This window comes from Archocentrus centrarchus, chromosome 7, assembly GCF_007364275.1.
Source record: "Archocentrus centrarchus isolate MPI-CPG fArcCen1 chromosome 7, fArcCen1, whole genome shotgun sequence".
Classification (NCBI taxonomy): Eukaryota; Metazoa; Chordata; class Actinopteri; order Cichliformes; family Cichlidae; genus Archocentrus; species Archocentrus centrarchus.
Window position 1 is genome coordinate 36,127,538 of NC_044352.1, and position 19,712 is coordinate 36,147,249.

The following is a 19,712-nucleotide window of genomic DNA, read 5'->3' on the forward strand; positions in this document are numbered from 1 at the left end:
AGTAAGTGCACGTCTTTGGACTGTGGGAGGAAACCCAGGCAGAACACGCAGACTCCACACAGAGGCCCGGGCCGAGGTGGAATCAAACCTAGGACCTTCTGTCATTCTGCTGTGAGGCAGCAGCACTAACCGCCAAGCCACCGTGCTACAGATTTTAATAAATGAATCCTCAAGTCCAACTTTTATACATCTGATTTGAGTAGAATACACTGACAAATTAATTTACATGAATCTTTATTCAACCATTTCAATGAAAAAAACAAAATGTAACCCAGAGAAATTTCACCATTAAAAGAATACAGTACAGATTAGAGAAACACCGGTTAATTTTAAGACAAGGCTGTGGCTTTTTCCCCAGCACACCTTGATATGTTGAACCAGTTCAGACAGTGCATTGTTGCTTCTCGAAGTTCTGACCTGCTTGCGAAACCGCTTAGAGCGTTGGAATAGTTAAAAATAATCAAATTAGCAAAAGACGAGATATAAGAGACACTACGGTCTTGGAAGGACTGAGTGGTGCATCCTCGATGCAAACACTGAAGATCACAGGAATGTAATGCTGCATGGAGTGCACAGAACATCACTGCTGTGTCTCACATCAGATTCTTCCGCACTTACATTTTTAATGCGTAAGTGTGCTCGCACTGACAAGTACAACTGCACAGAGTGAACTGAGTATCTGAATGGAGTACTCAACAGCTCAAACAGGAAGCATCTGAGCCTTCTTTAATTTTTCTTGGTTTACTGTATCCATAACAAAAATGAGCGTGGCACGTTTGAGACCTTTGGCAGGAGAATGATGTTGTGGACACTCTGTGGTGTTGTGACACTAAATGTGTGGCAGAAGTCTAACTTCAAAGGAAAAAAAGCTTTTTAAATCTGATCCGGGGGAAAGGTCTCCAAATTTTTAAAGTATTTTAATGAGATCTGACCGGTGATTCAGTACATGCAGTTTTGTGACCACTGATATTAAAGTCAAAATAACTGCCTGGAGCCATTACCAAGATGGCTGCCAAATATCAAGACGTACTCTTAGTACGTAATGTTGGGGAAGTGCACACCAAGCTGTGTTTGAGTAAACACGATCCTATCAAAGCTCATGCAGTTGGAAACAAAGTACATAAGTACTACATGAAAGTGCACTACTGGAAGTATTCAAAATGAGACACAGTGCATGTTCCAGATCCTGATTGTAATCTGTGGTAGTAGCACAGCCACAGGAAGTGAATCAGATCAGCTGATTCTCTGAACAAAATAAACAATAATTCCATAACCTGAACGTACACGTAGAAAAAGGCACAGGTATGGAGTGTTGGTCTTTGAAATGCCCTCAGTAGGAAAAGACTGAGGGGCCCTGCAGTAGCACCTGTAAATGTCACAACTATCAATACTGCAACAAACAAACTGAACAAAGACTTGAGGACATGAATGACAAAAGAAAGTGGAATGGGCTTTTGGGAAGCACAACTCTGCTGGATGTGAAGTGCTTGGAGCAAACTGTTGCAGGTTCACTCAGGGTGGGGAGTAAAGATATCGTGACCATTCATTGTGAGAGCTGGACCACTCAGAGCATCTGTCAGTGTCCAGTCCCATCTTCTCTGATTTCACTGTTCAAATTGATGTGGAGTCAGTTTGCTGGGGGTTGAGATGTGTGGATGACCTTCAGACCTGTGAACACCTCTCCCCTCAAACCCAACCATCCCACTAGCACAATGCCGTGACCAGCAGTGACTAATAGGCCAGGTGTTCCCGCTGAGCGTGGCTGTTCTCCGCTCAGTGAAATGGGTTGAGGTGTCACTGCTGGTGGACCCCTCAGATTGTTCGGGGATTGTACTCGGGCAGCTTTTTCAGTTTCTCCTGTTCCTGCTGAGTGTCCTGCCTGGCAATGACCAGAGAGTGAGAGTAGCCCATCACCACCTGCAGAAACAACATAATTAAATGTTATTTACAGGAGGACATTTCCCTCCTTCAAACTTCAGCTGTAAGACCCCAAAGTTTCACTCTGTTGCTCTGAGGTATCAGATTTCACTCAGCTTCAGCAGGTCCTTAAACCCGTACACTGGCGGTGTAGAGTAACCGCTCTACGCTCGAGTTTATGTGGACAAATGTTTCTGCTGAGTACAAGAAGCTGGATTTAAAGGGCTCTTATAATTTACCAGTTATTTTGGTACTATAATTGTTATATTATTTTAAGGTAGTTATTTACAGCCCCACTTTAACCAGGAGGTAGAGCAGGTCACCTACTGATCGGAAGGTCGGCAGTTCGATTCCTGACTGCTCTGGGCTGCATTTCAATGTATCCTGGGGCAAGATACTGAACCCCAAGTTGCTCGAATGTTAGATAATAAAAGCACTTAGTTAATCATGGAAGTGCTTGTATGAATGGGTGTGAATGGGGTAAATGTAAACGTGTTGTATCAGCGCTTTGAGTGCTCAGACTGAATAGAAAAGCACTATATAAGAACTAGACCATTTATACACACACACACACACACACACACACACACACACAGATGAATGTATCGGGGGAAACTCGGGGTTCGGTATCTTGCCCAAGGATACTGCGATACAGGGATTGTAGCAGTTGGGGATCGATCCACCTGGTAAACAAGTTGTGGCCATGCTTCAGGAGTTCGATCCCTGGCTGCATGCCAAAGAATCCGTGGGTAAGATAGTGAACTGAGCTGCTCCCGATGCCTTCATTGGAGAGTGATTATGTGTGAATGTTAGAAGGCAGTTAGATGTAGAGAGTATGAGACGTGCTCTGTAAGAGTGCTCATGCAGAGCAGAGAAGCACTAAGCAGTCCAGTTACATGTAAAGGAGCCACAGCTGCTCCTGTACAGACAAACCGTCTGAAACAACACATTTTAAGACTGAACTACATTATGTGAAACCTCAGCCCTGCTTAATCTGATCAGTCTCCATTGTAAGAGTATGCATATCATAACATTTACCTGCTCAATGTAGATGCCATCCAAGGTCTTCACCTCCTGAGCAGTGGTGGATGATTTGGGTTTGGTGTCTCCGTAACCCTACATGACAGGTGACAGGCTGCGATCAGTGTTGAAGCTTACAACATAACCACAGATCCAGTAGCAATATTTAATGATTGTGAACAGTGTTTTTCAAGCAAGTCACTGATCAAATTCATCTTCATCAAAAAGCTTTTGAAACAGGAGCAATGCTGACTACAAATTTTCAGGAGCATGGCGTGAACTCTTAGGCTTAATTTATAGTACAGCAGTTGTGTCTGTTTGTGCAGATGATTTAGCTACACAGAACAGTTTTCAGCCTACACAAACATGCTTGTGTGCAGTCCTCCAAAGGGCCTAACAACACACAGCTCGACCAGGAAGATGCTCTGCATAGGCCGAACGCTGACTGGGTGAAACGTGGCCAGACCAGGGAAGGCTCAAACAGCAGCTAACCACTCGGAGTCATTTCAGCTCTTTTTATGTTATAACTTTGCTCTTCTCTGCAGCTGGCAGGCCAACAGCAGCAGAAGTAACACAGGTTGTTTGCGGCACTGCCCCCTGGTGGCAGTAAACAGCTACAACATGTAGATGACATTTTGCAAAGCTGTCTGACGGCCAGTGATCCTCAAACTTTTTTCAGCGCTCCCCACAGGAGCAAACGTTTACACGGCCCACCTCAAAATGACAGAAAAGCTCAGGTGTAACGTTATTTAGATAAACTCATTTATATCAAATTCTTCAGGAACTTTGTTGTGAAAATAAGACATTTTACTTCTAACAACTATTTGAGAGATTTGTCACTAGCCCGTTCTCTGGCCCACCTGCCCTCACTGATCGACCGGCTGCATTTAAGCAGCTGTAAATGCCTTTTTGGAATGTGAAATATCACATCTCTCATGAATTATAAAAGTCATTTTGAGTGAAAAACAAAGTTCCTGTCACAAGGTAGAAGCTGCAATTAGTTTTTGGCAGTCACATATATGAAGGGCCAGGGTCATCTATTTTTTGAGACACCTGAGGTCCTTCAATATCTGCAGGACTGTGCTCAGGGTCTCCCATGAGCCTGTGGTGGCGAGCACTCTATGCTATCCTCTATGCTGCTGCATGCTGGGGGCAGCAGGCTGAGGGCAGCAGATGCCAACAGACTCCAGTTGATCCACAAAGCCAGTGATGTTGTGGGGGTGGAGCTGGACTCGCTGATGGCAGCGTCTGAGAGGAGGATGCTGTCTAAGCTGCAGGCCACTGTGAACAATGGCTCCCACCCACTCCACGACACAGTGATGAGACACAGGAGCACCACAGGAGGTCATTCCTACCTGTGGCCATCAAACTCAGTAACTCCTCCCTTAACAGGTGACACTGTGGTTCACCACTGCAGTTTATTGTGTGTACATTTATACAGTATGTTCAAAATTTATATTCCAGATCCATATTTATTATCACAGCCACTGCCTTACTTGTATTCATAAGAATTTCCATGTATATACTTCAAATTGATCTTTTTGGTTTTTATATTATTAGAGTGTTTTTGGTTTTAAATTATTTAAATTATTACAGTGTTTATTCTTTCTATATGATAAATGGCTGCAGCTGTAACAACTGAAATCTCCCTCTGGGATCAATAAAGTATTTCTGATTCTTTATCAGGGTGAAAATTGACACTGACATTAAAAATGTTTTTTTTTGTTTTAAAAAACACATCTGGGCAGGAGGGCAGCAGAAACTGCAACAAATATAACATCACAGATCTATAAAGATATCTGAAGTGGCCAAACAGGACTTTATTGATTATAATGTAGATACAATAACGCAGTCATAAAGATGCTTGCAAAACAGGTCATTTCTTCATTTTATGTATAAGCCCTTCATAAATCCTGCTGACTGCACTCTATTTACCAAAAGAATAAGAATAAAAAAACAAACAATGGAAATCAATTGCAGACCCCCCCCCCCCCCCCCCCCCCCCCCCCCCAATCAGCTGTGTGGGAGTGGATCAGACTTCTTCCCTGTGACAGGGATCCATTGTAGGAAAAATGGGGCGTCTCGGTCTTGCTATTGTGCGGTTGTGCCTGCAGGACCCCCTTAACGCAGGACCCAAACCAGGGCTGGAGGCGAACCTGCAGCCCGAAAGCACCAGCACGAGGACCAGACCCACTGACAGCCCTCCACAACACCGACACACATAAAATACACACTGGTCTCTCCTCACCTCCGACCACATTCCCCACCAAACCAAGACAAACAGTTTGTCTCATAACTGTCAAATATCGCTCCATTCTGACGAGCCTCTACAGCTGAGACTGAAACTTAATCGAGGTGAATTTCTTTGTCCCTCCGTGAAAATGATTCCGATGTTAAACATTAGTTTCACACGACTCCCAGGTCGCTGTCATGACCCGCGCCCCACACTGAGAATCACTGCTGTAGACACCGCAGAAGCACGTCGGAGCCTTTATGTGGCAGCTTTTCATCAACAACACTCCTCTCATACACGTCTCATAATGACTTACCAGCTCTCCAAATGTGGGCGAGGGTCCCCAGCTGATTGTACTCTCATCTGCAGCAATGATGATGCTGCTCTTCCTGATCGATACAAACATACAGAGTCAGAGCTATGGAGAAAATACGTTATGCACTACACATACTGTGAGACAGTGTCTACCTGTGTGTGTGTGTCATTAACCTTCAAACTCACTTTGTAAACCTTCACAGTGAATTCTGAAGGTCATTAAATCATCCATGTGGCAGAGAGCTGCCCACAACAACAATAAAAGGACCATGATGCCAGCACTCACCCACATGCCAGGCTGCGGATCTTCCAGCCACATAGATCCTGCACAGCTTTGGGGTACATGGTTGACTCTCTGGAAGTATTGGTCACCCCCCAAAAAAATAGCCCACCTGTACAATACAAGATGTACAGAATGATTTAAACGTGCCATTTAGTATATACAGCAGCACTCAACATTTTTGTTTCTGTGAATGAAGGTTAAAGAAGGCATTTATTATCTTAAGTACAATTACTTCTTTACTTTCTTATGGTTTCAAAGTACAATAAAAATGGAAAATAAGGTATATCAGCTCGTATGGGCTTTTTGTAGAAGTTTGTGCTCCTGCGGCTCTGCTAAGGTGCAGGTGGGTCATCAGATGGTGAGTGAGAGGCTCTGGCAGATGTCTGCATGCCTACCAGTTTTGTCTGACCATGTGGACTTGTTTGCAGAGACTGCATGAACTACAATATCAGTTTAAGAGTCAATCAGCTCCTTTGTGTGTGTGTGTGTGTGTGTGTGTGTATGTGTGTGTGTGTGTGTGTGTGTGTGTGTGTGTGTGTGTGTGGGGTTCTGGACTATTCCTTCTGCAAAAGGCTCAATTCTGTGAAATTAACAGTCTAGCATGCACTGCTCTTTTTAAAGGATGTAAAGGTCATGGCCTATTGAGGTAGTCCATGCTCTTTTCATCACATTAAACCATACATACCACAGTGCTTTATTCTATGCACTTTAAGTACTTTCTCTACCTCCAGTTAAACTAGCATGCGTGTCTTTGGCCTGTGTGAGGAAGCTGGAAAACTTGGTTGGGGGAGGGAAAAGGTCCAGCCAGGATTCAGATCAGGAACCTTCGTGCTGACAGGGAATTTTGCACGCCACCCAACACCCCTTGCTTGAAAATACAATTTAAACCATCTGTGAAAATGAACACTCTCAAAGTTGACGCAACCTGCAAGACTGTTCAGAGATCTTGGTGCAATATGACGTACCCATCTCACTGACAGCAAACGAACACTGGTAGCCTGCATAGATTTGACTAGCACCACGGCCAGGAAAGTCAAACAGCTTAACCAGCCGGGGAACCATCTCATCCTTCTGCTCGGTGTGACCGAGACGTCCATAGCCACCAAAACCCCAGCTGAACACACGCTTCTGAGAGTCCAGCACCAGCTGAGGACAGACAGACAGTCAGTAAGGCAGGGTAACAGCAGCAGTTTGTAAACCCTGGTCATGTCATTTGATTTGCACTCGATAAGACTTCTGAGAGCATCTTCTCACCGTGTGGTTAGCCCCGCAGGAAACATCTCTGACCACCACGTTAGGCACAGGCATGATCTGACCATCCTTGGACTTCTCAATGAAGATGGCAACACGGCGAGGGATGAGCTCACAGTCAAACTCAATGCGCTGAGCGCGAGCTATAAACTTTCCATCACTGTTGTGGCCTGCAATAACACAGATGCAGTCAGTACTGTGCAAATATTTCAACAATAAAAAGTGGATAAAAAAGCAGGAACACAGTTTAACATTCCTGATTCTTCATTTTAACAGACAAACATCAGACCATCAGCTTTAATCAGTGATGAAGGTCAGTGCCGACTCTTCCATTTGTCAAACTGATCGATTCACAAGTTAATTCACACTGTAAATAACATTAAAATATTAATAGCGTGTGTGCTGAGAGCTTACCCAGCTGTCCGTACTCGGGGCAGCCGAATGAGTACAGGTTTCCTTTGCAGTCCACCACCATGCTGAACTCAGCACCACAGGCTACCTTCACCAGGGGCTGCCCATTGTAGGAAATCTACAGAGAAACAATATATATACACATTTTTTGATGCCCAGTCTTTGTCCTCAAAGCTTGTCTCCTCTACCACAGACCTGGGAGCTTGTGGGTTCTCTGGACAGAGCTCTCAGATGTTGTTCCTGGAATCTGTTGAAGCCAGTCTCCCAATTTTGGGGTTACAGTCCTGAGTGTTCCGATTACCACGGGGACCACTGCTACCTTCACCTTCCACATCCTTACTAACTCTTCTCTGAGCCCTTGTGACTTCTTGAGCTTCTCATGTTTCTTCTTCCTGGTGGTATTGCTACATCTATCACTACAGCCTTCTTCCTCTGTTTGTCCATCACTACGATGTCCAGTTGGTTAGCTATCACCAGTTTGTCCGGCTGTATCCTGAAGTCCCATGGAATCTTAGCGCCATCATTGTCGACCACCCTTTGGGGCATATTCCATATTTACCTTGGGACTTCCAGGCCATGCTCAGCATAGATATTCCTGTATACAATGCTAGTCATTTGGTTATGGTGTTCCATGTATGTCCTGCCTGCTAGCATCTTGCACCCTGCTGTTATGTGCTGGATTGTCTCAGGAGCATCTCTGTGTAGGTGTTCAATTCAATTTAATTCCCTTTTATTTATACAGCCAAATCACAATAAACAGTTGCCTAAAGGAACTTTGTATTATAAGGTAAAGACCCCACAATAATTACAGAGAAATCCCAACAGTCAAAACAACCCCCTATAAGAAGCACTTGGTGACAGTGGGAAGGAAAAACTCCCTTTAACAGGAAGAAACCTCCAGCAGAACCAGGCTCATGGAGGGGGTGGGGGTGGGGGGTTTGCTGTCATAGGGCGAGAGGCAGGATACACCTGTACAGGTCGCCAGCCTGTCACAGGGCTAACACAGACAGACGAACAACCATTCACACCTACGGGCAGTTTAGAATCACCAGCTAACCTAACCCCAGTAACTGCATGTCTTTGGACTGTGGGAGGAAACCCACGCAGACTCGGGGAGAACATGCAAACTCCACGCAGAGAGGCCCGGGCCAAGGTGGAATCAAACCCAGACCTTCTAACTGTGAGGCAGCACCACTCCACCGTGCCACCCTAATATAAGTTGTAAATTTTAAAAACATTTCTACAAATTTAGCAAACAAAGTTATATAAAACTATTTACATTAAAATGCAGGCAGTGCCTCGGGTGTTTTTTGTACAACTATTTACAGAACAGTCAGCTGTTACAATAAGATGCCACACAAATTATTTGTGCCACTCAAGAAACCGTTCCTGTCCACCACAGGACAGAGGGCACATCACAGGCAAAACTCGCTGTAGGTCTTTCGCCACCCTTTCACCTGTTCCTCAGCAACCAAATGCCACATGCTGGCATATAATTTTTTTGATTGGTTGATGTGGTGCATTTTTCCACCAATAGGAAAGGGGATGTCGTGATTTTTTTACTTGCAAGCACTTCTGGCTAGTGAATATTCAGTTTTTGCCATTTCTTCCTGCATGAAACGGGCTTCAAACGTGAGGACAATATACAGAAAAAATGCATGGCGTAAATTATTGATCATAAGTCTGGTTTTGCTTGGCCTAGCAAGACAAAACTGGTATGCAGCTTGAAGTCTGCACTTTCGACTCATGTTGAAACCGACTCAGCGAGCAGCGTCCTGCTGCTACTTTAATTTGTTGACCAACAAGGGTTAATGACAGCTTCAAGTCTATGCAGAAAAGCAGTGGGGACAGAGCATCTCCTTGATAAATCCTGCTTCCATGTTGTGCTGATGCAGGTTATTGGCCGGTAGCTGGATGGGACTGGTCCCTCCTGGGGGATCAGGACTATAGAGCTCTCGGTCAGCCATTCCAGCTGGTTCATTTGTGTCGACAGGCACTCATGAAGTGCTGTTAGCTTCAACTGCTGTTTGTTTCACACAAGGAAAAACTGCAGTACAGAAGTTAAAATATCCAGATGAACTGGTAATACAAAAAAGTATTTATCATCTGATTACTCAAGTAATCGATGGAATACTCGATAGAATACTCGATTACTAAAATAATCGGTAGTTGCAGCCCTAATGAAATGGGAAGAAATGTGAGCTGGATACGGGCTTACCAGTGCGGGGCTGAGGACTGCATCGGTCTGGTTGCCCTGACCAAGTTGACCCAGCTTGTTCTCACCAAAAGAGTACGCAGTGCCGTCCTCTGAGGAGACAGAATACCATCAGCAAACATGCATATGAAACAGAGTCATTACTAAATGGATTACACCAATTTGGAAACCTCCTTCGATGACCAACACAATCAAACTAAACACTCAAGTTTTGGGAGTACTCGTTTTCAACTAGTGGCTGCATTAGGGTTTTGCAATTAATCCAATAATAATCAATTAATAATTTGATTTCAATTTTGGCTTCAATCAATCTCAAAAACAGTGTAATTGACAAAAAACAATTATTATTAAAATTATTTTGTCATATTGTGCTCCGTATACTCTTAGCCCTGATTTATTCTGCAGCCTTGAGTCTTTGGGGCCCGACAACGTAACCTACGTAAGTGGCCACCAACACTGCCGGCAGTTAGCCTTGTGCAGCTGCATTAGGTGTTAATTACTGTTAATTATCGAGCGGGAACTCTATGCCGTAACCCGACCTGCACCTTCTGAGAAATCTTAAATAACGTCCTTGATGTCCCTACCAGTCACGGGGCATGATTAGCGAAGGACGGCAGGGAGACGTCCCTACCAATATACAGGTGTAATTATCACTGCTCCAGACCCTGATTGCCCCGCCCCCCGGAAACCGACTGGACTCACGTCCCTGCTGATGTTAATACCAAACCTTTGAATACACATACAGGATCTGTCAGGACGTGGTGGCACTAAAATCTGAGCAAATTAATTTGGTCTAAATAACTTGGTCCTATTTATTCCTAGGATTATTAGTCGATAACTAGCTTTACCTTTTATTTATTGATTTATTGCGTTTCATTTATATTGCACTTAATATATTGTTTACATTGCTTTTATATTTTATTTATATATTCTGTATTTTATTTTCAATTTAGTATTTATTTTCAAGAGATTGCAGAAATGAACTACATTTCAAAGTATTCACTGTTCTTTAAGTGCAGTAAATGCAGTGTTTATAAAGTCATCAATATTTCAATACTGACCAAAATAATGATGATTATGATTTTTTCCATAGTCGGGCAGCGCTAGGCTGCATCACATAATATTAACATTAACTGTAAGTACAACTACTGCAAACAGCTGCTGTTGGAGTTTGAAAACCCAGACACCCCCCGGTTCAGCCTACCTGTGAGTGCAAGGGTGTGATTGCGTCCACAGGCTGCAGAAACAACAACATGCTCTGCCAGGGCCTCGATTAACTTGGGAGCTTCCAGACGCTTAGTGTCCCCATGACCCAGCTGACCTTTGTCATTACGACCTGAGGAAGCAGGAACAGAAGCTCAACAACTCCTTCCACTCTGAACTCAATATGACACAAACCACAAACCTGAAGTTGATACTTACCCCAGCTCCACAGCTTGCCCTCGGTGGTTATGAAGAGACTATGAGCAGCACAGGGACCAGACACCACACAGCTAACCTGGACGTCATTTAGACAGCCGTAACGGTGAGGACCCCACAGATTTTGGCCCAGATTGCGGAAAGCAGCTGGGAAACACACAAAGATCACAAATCAAAACCCAACACAAGAAAAATATACACATATCATCTGAAGGAATATACTCATGATACATGCCATATGTATACCTAATGTACATTTTCTTGCCTGAGAAATTTGTCTTAGACTGGAAGATAAACATAACTGATTAAAAATACAGAAGCTTATAATGTTTTGTGTCATCAGGAACGTTGTGTTCTCACTGTGCAACAAACCACACTGATGGAGACTACACAATGATAGAAATGGAGACTTTGAGGTCACCCTGCTGCTGTTAAAATTCTCTGTTTTCCACATTCTGTTTTGTATATGATGTAAACAAGACTGATAAGCTGTGACTACATGAAACTGTAAGCTGAATTAGAATGTTCCAGCACTTCATGTCATACCTAAGGGCATGGCATGCAGTTCTGACCCACATTAATCTGTAAAACTGTTGGAAATGGCTTTATTAAATTTAATAATTGGACTCCTTATTCTGTTGTTGAGTGTCTTATTCCTGTTCAATGAACGAACATGCCGAAACCTGGGAAAATAGGCTGGTAGCAGGTTTCTTCACATCATACATTAGGGATCTAACATAATATGACTGGGTAAAACATGTCCTTATGACTGCATATCCAACTAGCTGACAATGTGGACACAATTTTAATAAAATACAGAGTACCCAAGGTTTTTTTAGTCTGCTGCTGAAATAACTCTCAATCAATGTACTGTGATTAAAATAAATCACACAGACAAGATGTTGCTGAGCCACATAACAGTCAGCCACACCATAAATAACACTTACAGGAAACGTAAAGAGCACTGTTTTTATTGTTAATGACATTAAACTCAAAATTAAACATTTTTATTGTTGTGCACGACTATAAAATATAGGATTTAAAAGCCTCTCAACTTTTTGAGAAACAGAGGTGTATATAAGGAAGGACAACTGTTTCACTGATGCAGGTGAGAAGTGAAAGTTGTCTGATACTCCAGACTATGATTAATGGTCATAGTATGCAGGGTTCTAGCTAGCGGTTGATCGCCCAGCGCCGCGCCATGCTGAGGTTCTCTTGCGCTGAGCTGATAATTTCACCAGTTCACTATTGGAACTGTTTAGATTAGATTCAACTTTACTATCATTGAAATCAATCCAATGATTGAATTCAATGATCAAAGTAACTGTTTTGACCCCCTTTTTTCTGCGTCTGCATTGCAGAACTGGGGACCATCCTAGGTCTTAGAACCCCATTTTTAGCTCCTCCTACAGAGTGGGGGCTTTCTTATCACAAAAGGGATATTGTGATTGGATCATAAACACACTACAAAATGTTTTGAATGTCTTACTGGTGCTCGTCTCAGCATCTCAAAGTCTTTGTCTAGCAGCTGCTCCTTCTGCCACCCCCAACCACTCACAACAAAGCAGATTTATCAGTAAGTACCAGCATAGTGTCCCAGGAAGCTATTGCCTCGCAGTGTGTGTGGTGTGTGTGTGTGTTTGGGGGGGTATTGGGGGAGGGTTAGCACAGCATATGTATGCATATGAATAGACAATGTCACAATCAATCAGGAGGATCACACTGGCTTTGTAATGTATATGGGCTGTTCATCACAAACAAAGAGACCAGAGAACACAGCATGTAGTCATCCACAGACTTCTCATTCTGATAATCTACACTGATCAATCCCTTATTGATTCTGTCTGAGTCTACATGCACCTGCACTTTATCTGTACACAACAGTGAGAACAAAATCAAGTGTATCCATACAACAAACAAAAACATTCACACTGAACAGTACTGTGCAAAAATCTTGAGCCAACCCTTATTTCTTGGTATGTTGTTTGGAAAACAGTCCTGATTTTTATATTTTGCAGGTGTGTGAAAATTCATACTTTACAGATTTAGGTGAAGATTGTGAATTTTCCCAGTAGCCAAGTATATAAGGCAAAACAGAGCTTGTACAATTCTAACAAGCTTGAAAGGATCAAACACTACTTCAGTAATGTTGAGGGCCAAGATCTAGAATGGCCAATCCAGGACTGATAAGAGTTCCACTGTAAGGTTTTCTATCCAGGTCTGCAGTGTTTGGGATCACTTCCATGCTGAAAAACAAAGCTATTCCCAATCAAATCCTTTCTAGATGAAATTGAGTGGTAGATCAAACTCTGACAGCACTTTTCTATAAGTGTTAAATGGACTGGTTCTTATATAGTGCTTTTCTACTCAACCCATTATACAACATTTCTTCATTCATCCATTCACAAACACTTTGTTCTACATCTAAGTGCTTTCTAACACACTCCCAATGAGCACATATGGAGCAAATCAGGGTCAGTATCTTGCCCAAGGGTACTTTGGTACGCAGACTGGAGCAACCTTTCAATTAGTAGATGACCTGCTCTACTTACTGAGCCACAGCCACCCCTAACCCCCCCCCCCCCCCCTCTATGTTTATAATTTCACCCATTTTAACAAAGTACACAACACCACTGGTTGTAATGCAGCAACAAACCATGACAGAGTCACTACCATATTTTACAGATTGCTGTAAACACTCACTGTTGCATCTCTCTCCTGATCTGCTCCATGTATGTATGTATGTATGTATGTATGTATGTATGTATGTATGTGTGTGTGTGTGTGTGTGTGTGTGTGTGTGTATATATATACACACACACACACACACACACACACACACACACACAGATAACAATTTGAACCAAAAATTTTACATTTGGATTCATAAATCCATCAGACCTGTTGCCACTGATTTTAAGTCCACTTCTTGTGTAATGTGGAATAACTCAGCCGTTGCTCTCTGTTTGCCTTTGTTATGAATGGCTTTTTGACAGCGACCCGTCCACTGATGCTTAAGCAAACATCATATGGATCAGCTGAAGGGCCAAATGAATCTCTCAGGTCCTGTGTCCTCTCTGATGGATTATTTTCATATTTACTGCTTAACCCTGTAAACCAGTGTTATCTTCTGAAAGCTTTAACTAAAGAAATGGGAATAAATGATGTGTTTTTTAAACAGGCTGCTAAAAAGTGCCTAAAGATATTTCAAATTAGTTGGTTTCCAAGTTGTCTATGCGTAGACACAATACTAGTTCATCCTTGAGTTAGGTGCCTTATTTTATGCGTGAATGATTCATAGATCAGTGTTAAGTGGCTTAACAAACAAACCAAACAAAAACATTGGTTAGGTACATGGACTGCAGTGAAGATGAGTGAGAGGGCAGCCAAGGCTTGAGTCTGGAGAAAGCCTATTACTCAAGCTCAAGTGCAGCTCCTTGGAAGCAAGGAAAAAAAAGAAAAGAAGAAGAAATGAGGGTTTGCTTGAGACTTTTCTATTTTTGTAGCTTTGGCTTTGTACTGGAACCTTTTCTTGACAAAAACAGTTTACCTCTCTGCCCACTGCCTTTGTGTAACAGGCTTACTGGTGATTTATGCTTCAGCGGGAAATCTACGCCATAACCAGAAACCCCTCTGAACCCTATGTCAGAACCTGATGTGGACCTCCCAAAAAATGTAACTACACATTAGGTCGACACTAGGGGGCGTAACAGTACAAAATTCCACGGTTCGGTTCACATTGCTGTACAGAAGCCAGGGTTTGATGAACTTCGGTTCACTTGTGTTATTTCTGGATCAAATGATGATCTATGTGACTAAAATAAATTACTTAGAACTTCATTAATATTTGTAAACAATGACCAAAAAATAAACATAAAAGCCACATTTGACTAGAAAACAAATGAAATTCAAGTAAAAAAATAAACAACATTCTTCAGAAAAAAATCTAACAAAATAACCCTCTTCTGATGAGATTCATGAGAAAAAAAAATGAATCAGAATATACACATCACCTTATTATCGCCTCACACTTACCCTCCCATTTACAGAGAGCTAACAGGAGCCGGCTAATCAACAACAGCTGCTTATAAGCTAACATTATGGCAGCTAATGTTAGACTCGAATGTTCTTAAAAAAATAAAATAATAATAATAATAACAATCCACACTTTCCCCTGATAAACAGTTTGATTACATTCTCACATCATACGAGAGTTTATTAGCTGAGTGTCTGATTCGTCCACAACATTAGTTTCACCTCACAGACAGTTTCAGCAGCCGGGCTAACAGCAGCTAACAGCAGCTAAATCAGCAGTGCTTACTGAAATAGCAGCGGTTACTGACAGACTGGACATCCTCAACCACTCACCTCAGTGTCGCTGTCATCAGACAGAAGTGAGCTCTGACTCATCGACTAGTTTCAGACTCTTTTCAAAGTTTTACAGCCTCGTCCAGAGTAAACAGACGTGGACGCTTCATGAGGTAAACAGTGATCTTACAGCCTGCACTCACGAAAAAACACTGGCTGGAACATTTGAGGGGATGTGGGTCAAAAAATATTTAAATAATACATATCCAGTTTTTATTCCTAATTTATTGCTAACTGTTTATTATTAAAATACATCAAAAAATTTACTGTACACAAAAATGTTTTTAATACACAAACAGTAGTAGAAACATGCGGGCCGGCTACAGCCGTTATAGGGTACCACAAAGCATGGGGTGCAGAGGGTTATAAAACAGACAGAACTCAAACTTATTTAGATCCATTTTTAATTTTCAGTACATTAACCATGTGATCCATGGTTCTATATCATTACACCTGTAGTTGACACAGCCCGCAATGATTGTGATTGGCCTGTTTTTGAATTTATCAGTGAGGAAATAATCATTGTCTCAATATAAGGAACAATAATCATAGCATCAATATAAGGACTCACAAATGTCAGTAAATTCCTGGAGGGAGACGGGTGAAGTTATCAGAATGGGCGAGAGGGAATGTACAAAGAAGTGGAAAAACTAAAGGGACAAATACGCCTACCCCCCCCCCCCCCCCCCCCCCAAAAAAAAAAGACTACAATGAAGAGCGAGAACCCAGGAGGGAAAAGGTCCCACGTTTCATTTGATTCTATCAGCACTGGATTTAAAACACCAGGTCACCACCACATGGAGCCCATGTAACTGGCCAGTGTTGTTGTTGGCGCAGAAGTCTAAATGAGGTATTAGGACTACAGTGTGACATCTCTGGACAAGGACAATGGTGCCAAACAGTGTAACCTCACTGCAAGAGCAGGAGCTCAGGGAGCTTCACAATCACTCCACAAGCAAGACAAAGTTCCAGTATGGAAAATGACAAGCTGATCCTACAATGGCAATGTACAACAAGTACCTACTCTGTGACCCAGGTGCAGTATCTTATAGCTATTTACACAGCATTTACCTTGTTGTTTGGGAACCTCCTTTCTTCCAATTAAATCCCAGTTGGTTGCTCCGAAGATGAGCAGGTGGCCTTTTACCTTTGGGCACTCGAGTTTCTGCAAAAAGGACACAAAGAGGACAAAAACACTCAAAAACCAAACAAAACCCCTAAACTATCATAGTTCAGCAGCTGGGTCAAAGGGGAATGCACACGTTTTATTTTGTATCTTTCCCCAAATTGTGATTATCAATAAATGAAAAAACATTTAATTATGCTCAGCAATCATCAAGCAGGGATCTGTGTATACAATTAGCTTTCACACAGAAACTCTTCATACAAAAGATATTTATTTTTATCACAAAGCAAATTAATACTAACTAAACTCCACATTAAGGGCCAGACTGCACTACAGGAATAGAAAAAATACTGTGAGCAGCCAGAGCTGCCCCTCAGCCTCCTGGCAGCAGAATCTTTAGGTTGAACTATAACTACAGGTCTCAGCAGATCTTAATGGGTGCATACGAGCCTCAGTGACTTTATTCACCATATCAATTCAATGGTGAATAAAGTCACTGAGGCTGGTAAGAACCAGGAATAAGAAATGCTAACATTATAATAAGCATAAACGACTCAGAATACTGTCTATTACTGGCATTATTATGGTAAGAACTAAGTCGTCTGAGATTTTTAGTAGATGCATCTATTATGCTATTAAATGACAATCTTAGCTGACATCGTTATCAAGTTATTGGGTTCACAAGATTTTCAGAAAACTTGACCTCTGACCTTTACCGTGCAGTCAAGGTTGCCAAGATTCAAACTTGTCCTAAATTTTTAGTAGATGCATCTATGGTGTGAATTTGAACATCCATAGGTCACATGGTTTTCAAGTTGAAAACTGGCCGCCTGGTGGGGTGACAGCCAATACCCCATCAACCTTTTTAGGCTGAGGGGTAAAAATGAAACAAAAGTAGAAATGCATATGTAGATTTATAAAAAAAAAAAAGAAAAAGAAAAATCAAACAAACTGCTTAACGCTGACTAAGGGTCATCATTATCAGGCACTGATTCAGTTCTGCCATGACAATCAAGAGATCGTTGAGAAATGTCTCTTTTTCAAAATCCTAATTAACATTCTTCTTTAAAACATGTTTTTAATCAAACCCACTATTTTCTCTTTAACGTCGTCTGCCACAGTGACCGGTTGGAGACCAGACTTGGTGGTGAGCTTGCCAGATTTCTTGTTGTTCTCCTGCTCAAAGTCGAACTCATCATCACTGCTGAAATCCCTCTCTTTCCTTTTCCCACTGGCCCTCTTCCTTTTCATCCCACCGTTCCCTGAGACATCTGTCACCTTCTTACGTGGCATCTTTAAATCCCAAGCTTTGTTCTGTGGAGAAGAAGAAACAAAGTGTAATTCAAACCACATGTAAACTTAAATCGTCAAAGAAACAAATCACAAAGGGAGATAACGAAAACGTAAGAAAGCTGCAGAAGAGCTTGTTGAATGCACGTCTGAAGTATAACGTGTTAAGTTAGAGACCCGGTTATGTGGAGTACAGCACAACACAATGAGATGTGAAGGGGAAAATGACAAAACGGTGCTGCCGTTAATATTGTGCACGGGGAAAGAAACGATCAAATACCTCAACTCGTCGGCTGGTTATGGCAGAATGGACACTATGAAATCAGTAAATGTTGAAAATCGGCCTTTTGCTCACCTAAACTTTAAGAAAAGGAGAACTTGACTGGCTAAAAGTTCGCACACTTGAGTCGATGCCGCTAGTACTGGATGTGTTTTTACACAGGCTACCATTAAAGTTTACCACAGTCACCTCTATTATTACCTATCAACCTCCAAAATGTGGCCGGTTTTCTTAAACTACCTTCTTAATGGCTGTTTAACACTCAGCCAGAGGACGCTGACGCCTGGGAAAACAAACAAACCAAAGAGGGCAAACTAAAACAGTGAGCGTACCGGTGTGAGTGGAAGAGCTAGCTGCTAGCCTCATTAGGCTGAGCGGCTAACCTCTGTAGGTCTTTGTTCACATAATGGTTGGGTAGCAAGCTAGCTGATGTGCTAACGCACGACATGTGAAGTTAAATAGTTAGCCGCTACACAAACGAAGTAGGCAAAGTTTGTATCTTGTACAAAAACATCAAGCTACTTGAACCCCCGTAAAATAAGGTCGAATAAAATGAGCAAAATAGGTCACTGATAGGGTTCATTAAGCTAACGTTACCTCTCTACTGTATGCTAACAGACGCTCTAAATAAAGACATAAACACGAACGTTCTATAACTCGATGGTACAACATAAAACTTTATCCATATTTTCTTGACTGGAAGTGCTTTTCATTTAGCCCCCGTACAATCTCTGTGATTTCGAAAAATGTCATTAATAATTTCATACAACTAAGAATAAATCATATACCGGCGATTTCCTGATTCAGCAGCTCGCTGTCCGTCTCCGGTTTGATTGATTTGAACAAAAGAAGCTGCAGTCTGCTTTCGCACCACGTGGTCTGTATTTAGCATTCATACAGGAAGCCGAACACTCGTCAATACAGACGACTGGACGCAGAAATCCTCCGGGCTGTGGAGCACAACGCTCGGCACTGCTACTGAACTCACAACTGAACTGACGCTACTTCTACAAAAGTTGTACTCCACTGAAGAAAAGTTTCAGTGATGTATAGGCGTGCATTCCTGGATATTTCTGAAATACATTTGTAATCTTGTAGCCTACTTACCTAAGCCTCTGACTACATACAAAGATAGTAAGCTAGCACACACTTTGTAGCTGGTCGGAGGAAAAATGCTAAAAGGTTTGAATTTGGTCCATTTTGGATGTAAAATTTAAAATGCTTAGCACTTAACTAGAAGGAAAACATTCATTTTCAACCCAGTGATGCCCTAATAGAACATCACATCAAATAATCTCCGTATAATTTTGATATTCCTACCCATTTTTCATATCAAAACTTGAGCAAATAAAGAAACTGAGAAATACAAACGTGAGTAAGATAGAAGATAGATACAAATGAAGTAGTGCTTCCAAGTGTCTTTATGAGACCCTTATAAGTCCAGCTTTTTAAATACTTGCTTCACAGGGTTAAATTTGATGTAAATATACATTTGAAGAAAATGCACTGCCACCATTAAGATTTAATACATAGGAAAATCACTCCAGATACTATTTTTCATAAATAAAATAAAACAAACCTACA

At 42.0% G+C, this 19,712-nt stretch overlaps 1 protein-coding gene across 3 annotated transcripts; it reads right to left on the bottom strand.

The window, feature by feature from the left end:
* Positions 1–217: 217 nt before the first annotated feature.
* rcc2 (regulator of chromosome condensation 2) lies at positions 218–19,112 on the bottom strand. Of its 3 annotated transcripts, none has more exons than XM_030734384.1 (13): positions 18,917–19,112; positions 17,651–17,872; positions 16,504–16,597; positions 11,068–11,211; positions 10,850–10,981; positions 9,649–9,737; positions 7,434–7,548; positions 7,023–7,189; positions 6,734–6,914; positions 5,772–5,877; positions 5,487–5,559; positions 2,956–3,033; positions 218–1,917 (listed from the first exon to the last, which is right to left on the bottom strand). In XM_030734384.1, the coding sequence occupies exons 2-13, from the start codon at positions 17,849–17,851 to the stop codon at positions 1,813–1,815; spliced, it is 1,485 nt and encodes a 494-aa protein (XP_030590244.1). In that variant the 5' UTR covers positions 17,852–17,872; positions 18,917–19,112; the 3' UTR covers positions 218–1,812. The 3 variants fall into 3 exon arrangements, with proteins under 3 accessions (XP_030590244.1, XP_030590245.1, XP_030590246.1); XM_030734385.1 differs by lacking the exon at positions 18,917–19,112 and adding an exon at positions 18,461–18,719; XM_030734386.1 differs by lacking the exon at positions 18,917–19,112 and adding an exon at positions 18,026–18,045.
* Positions 19,113–19,712: the final 600 nt, after the last annotated feature.

Bases quoted from the DNA above. Each gene is read 5' to 3' on its own strand.
- rcc2 (XM_030734384.1), bottom strand. From the start codon at position 17,851: ATGCCACGTAAGAAGGTGACAGATGTCTCAGGGAACGGTGGGATGAAA. The intron at 11,212-16,503 runs GTAAATGCTGTG...TGTGTTTCCCAG, and splicing joins GGAGGTTCCCAAACAACAAG to CTGCTTTCCGCAATCTGGGC. The intron at 5,560-5,771 runs GTGAGTGCTGGC...TGTATCGATCAG, and splicing joins ATCCGCAGCCTGGCATGTGG to GAAGAGCAGCATCATCATTG.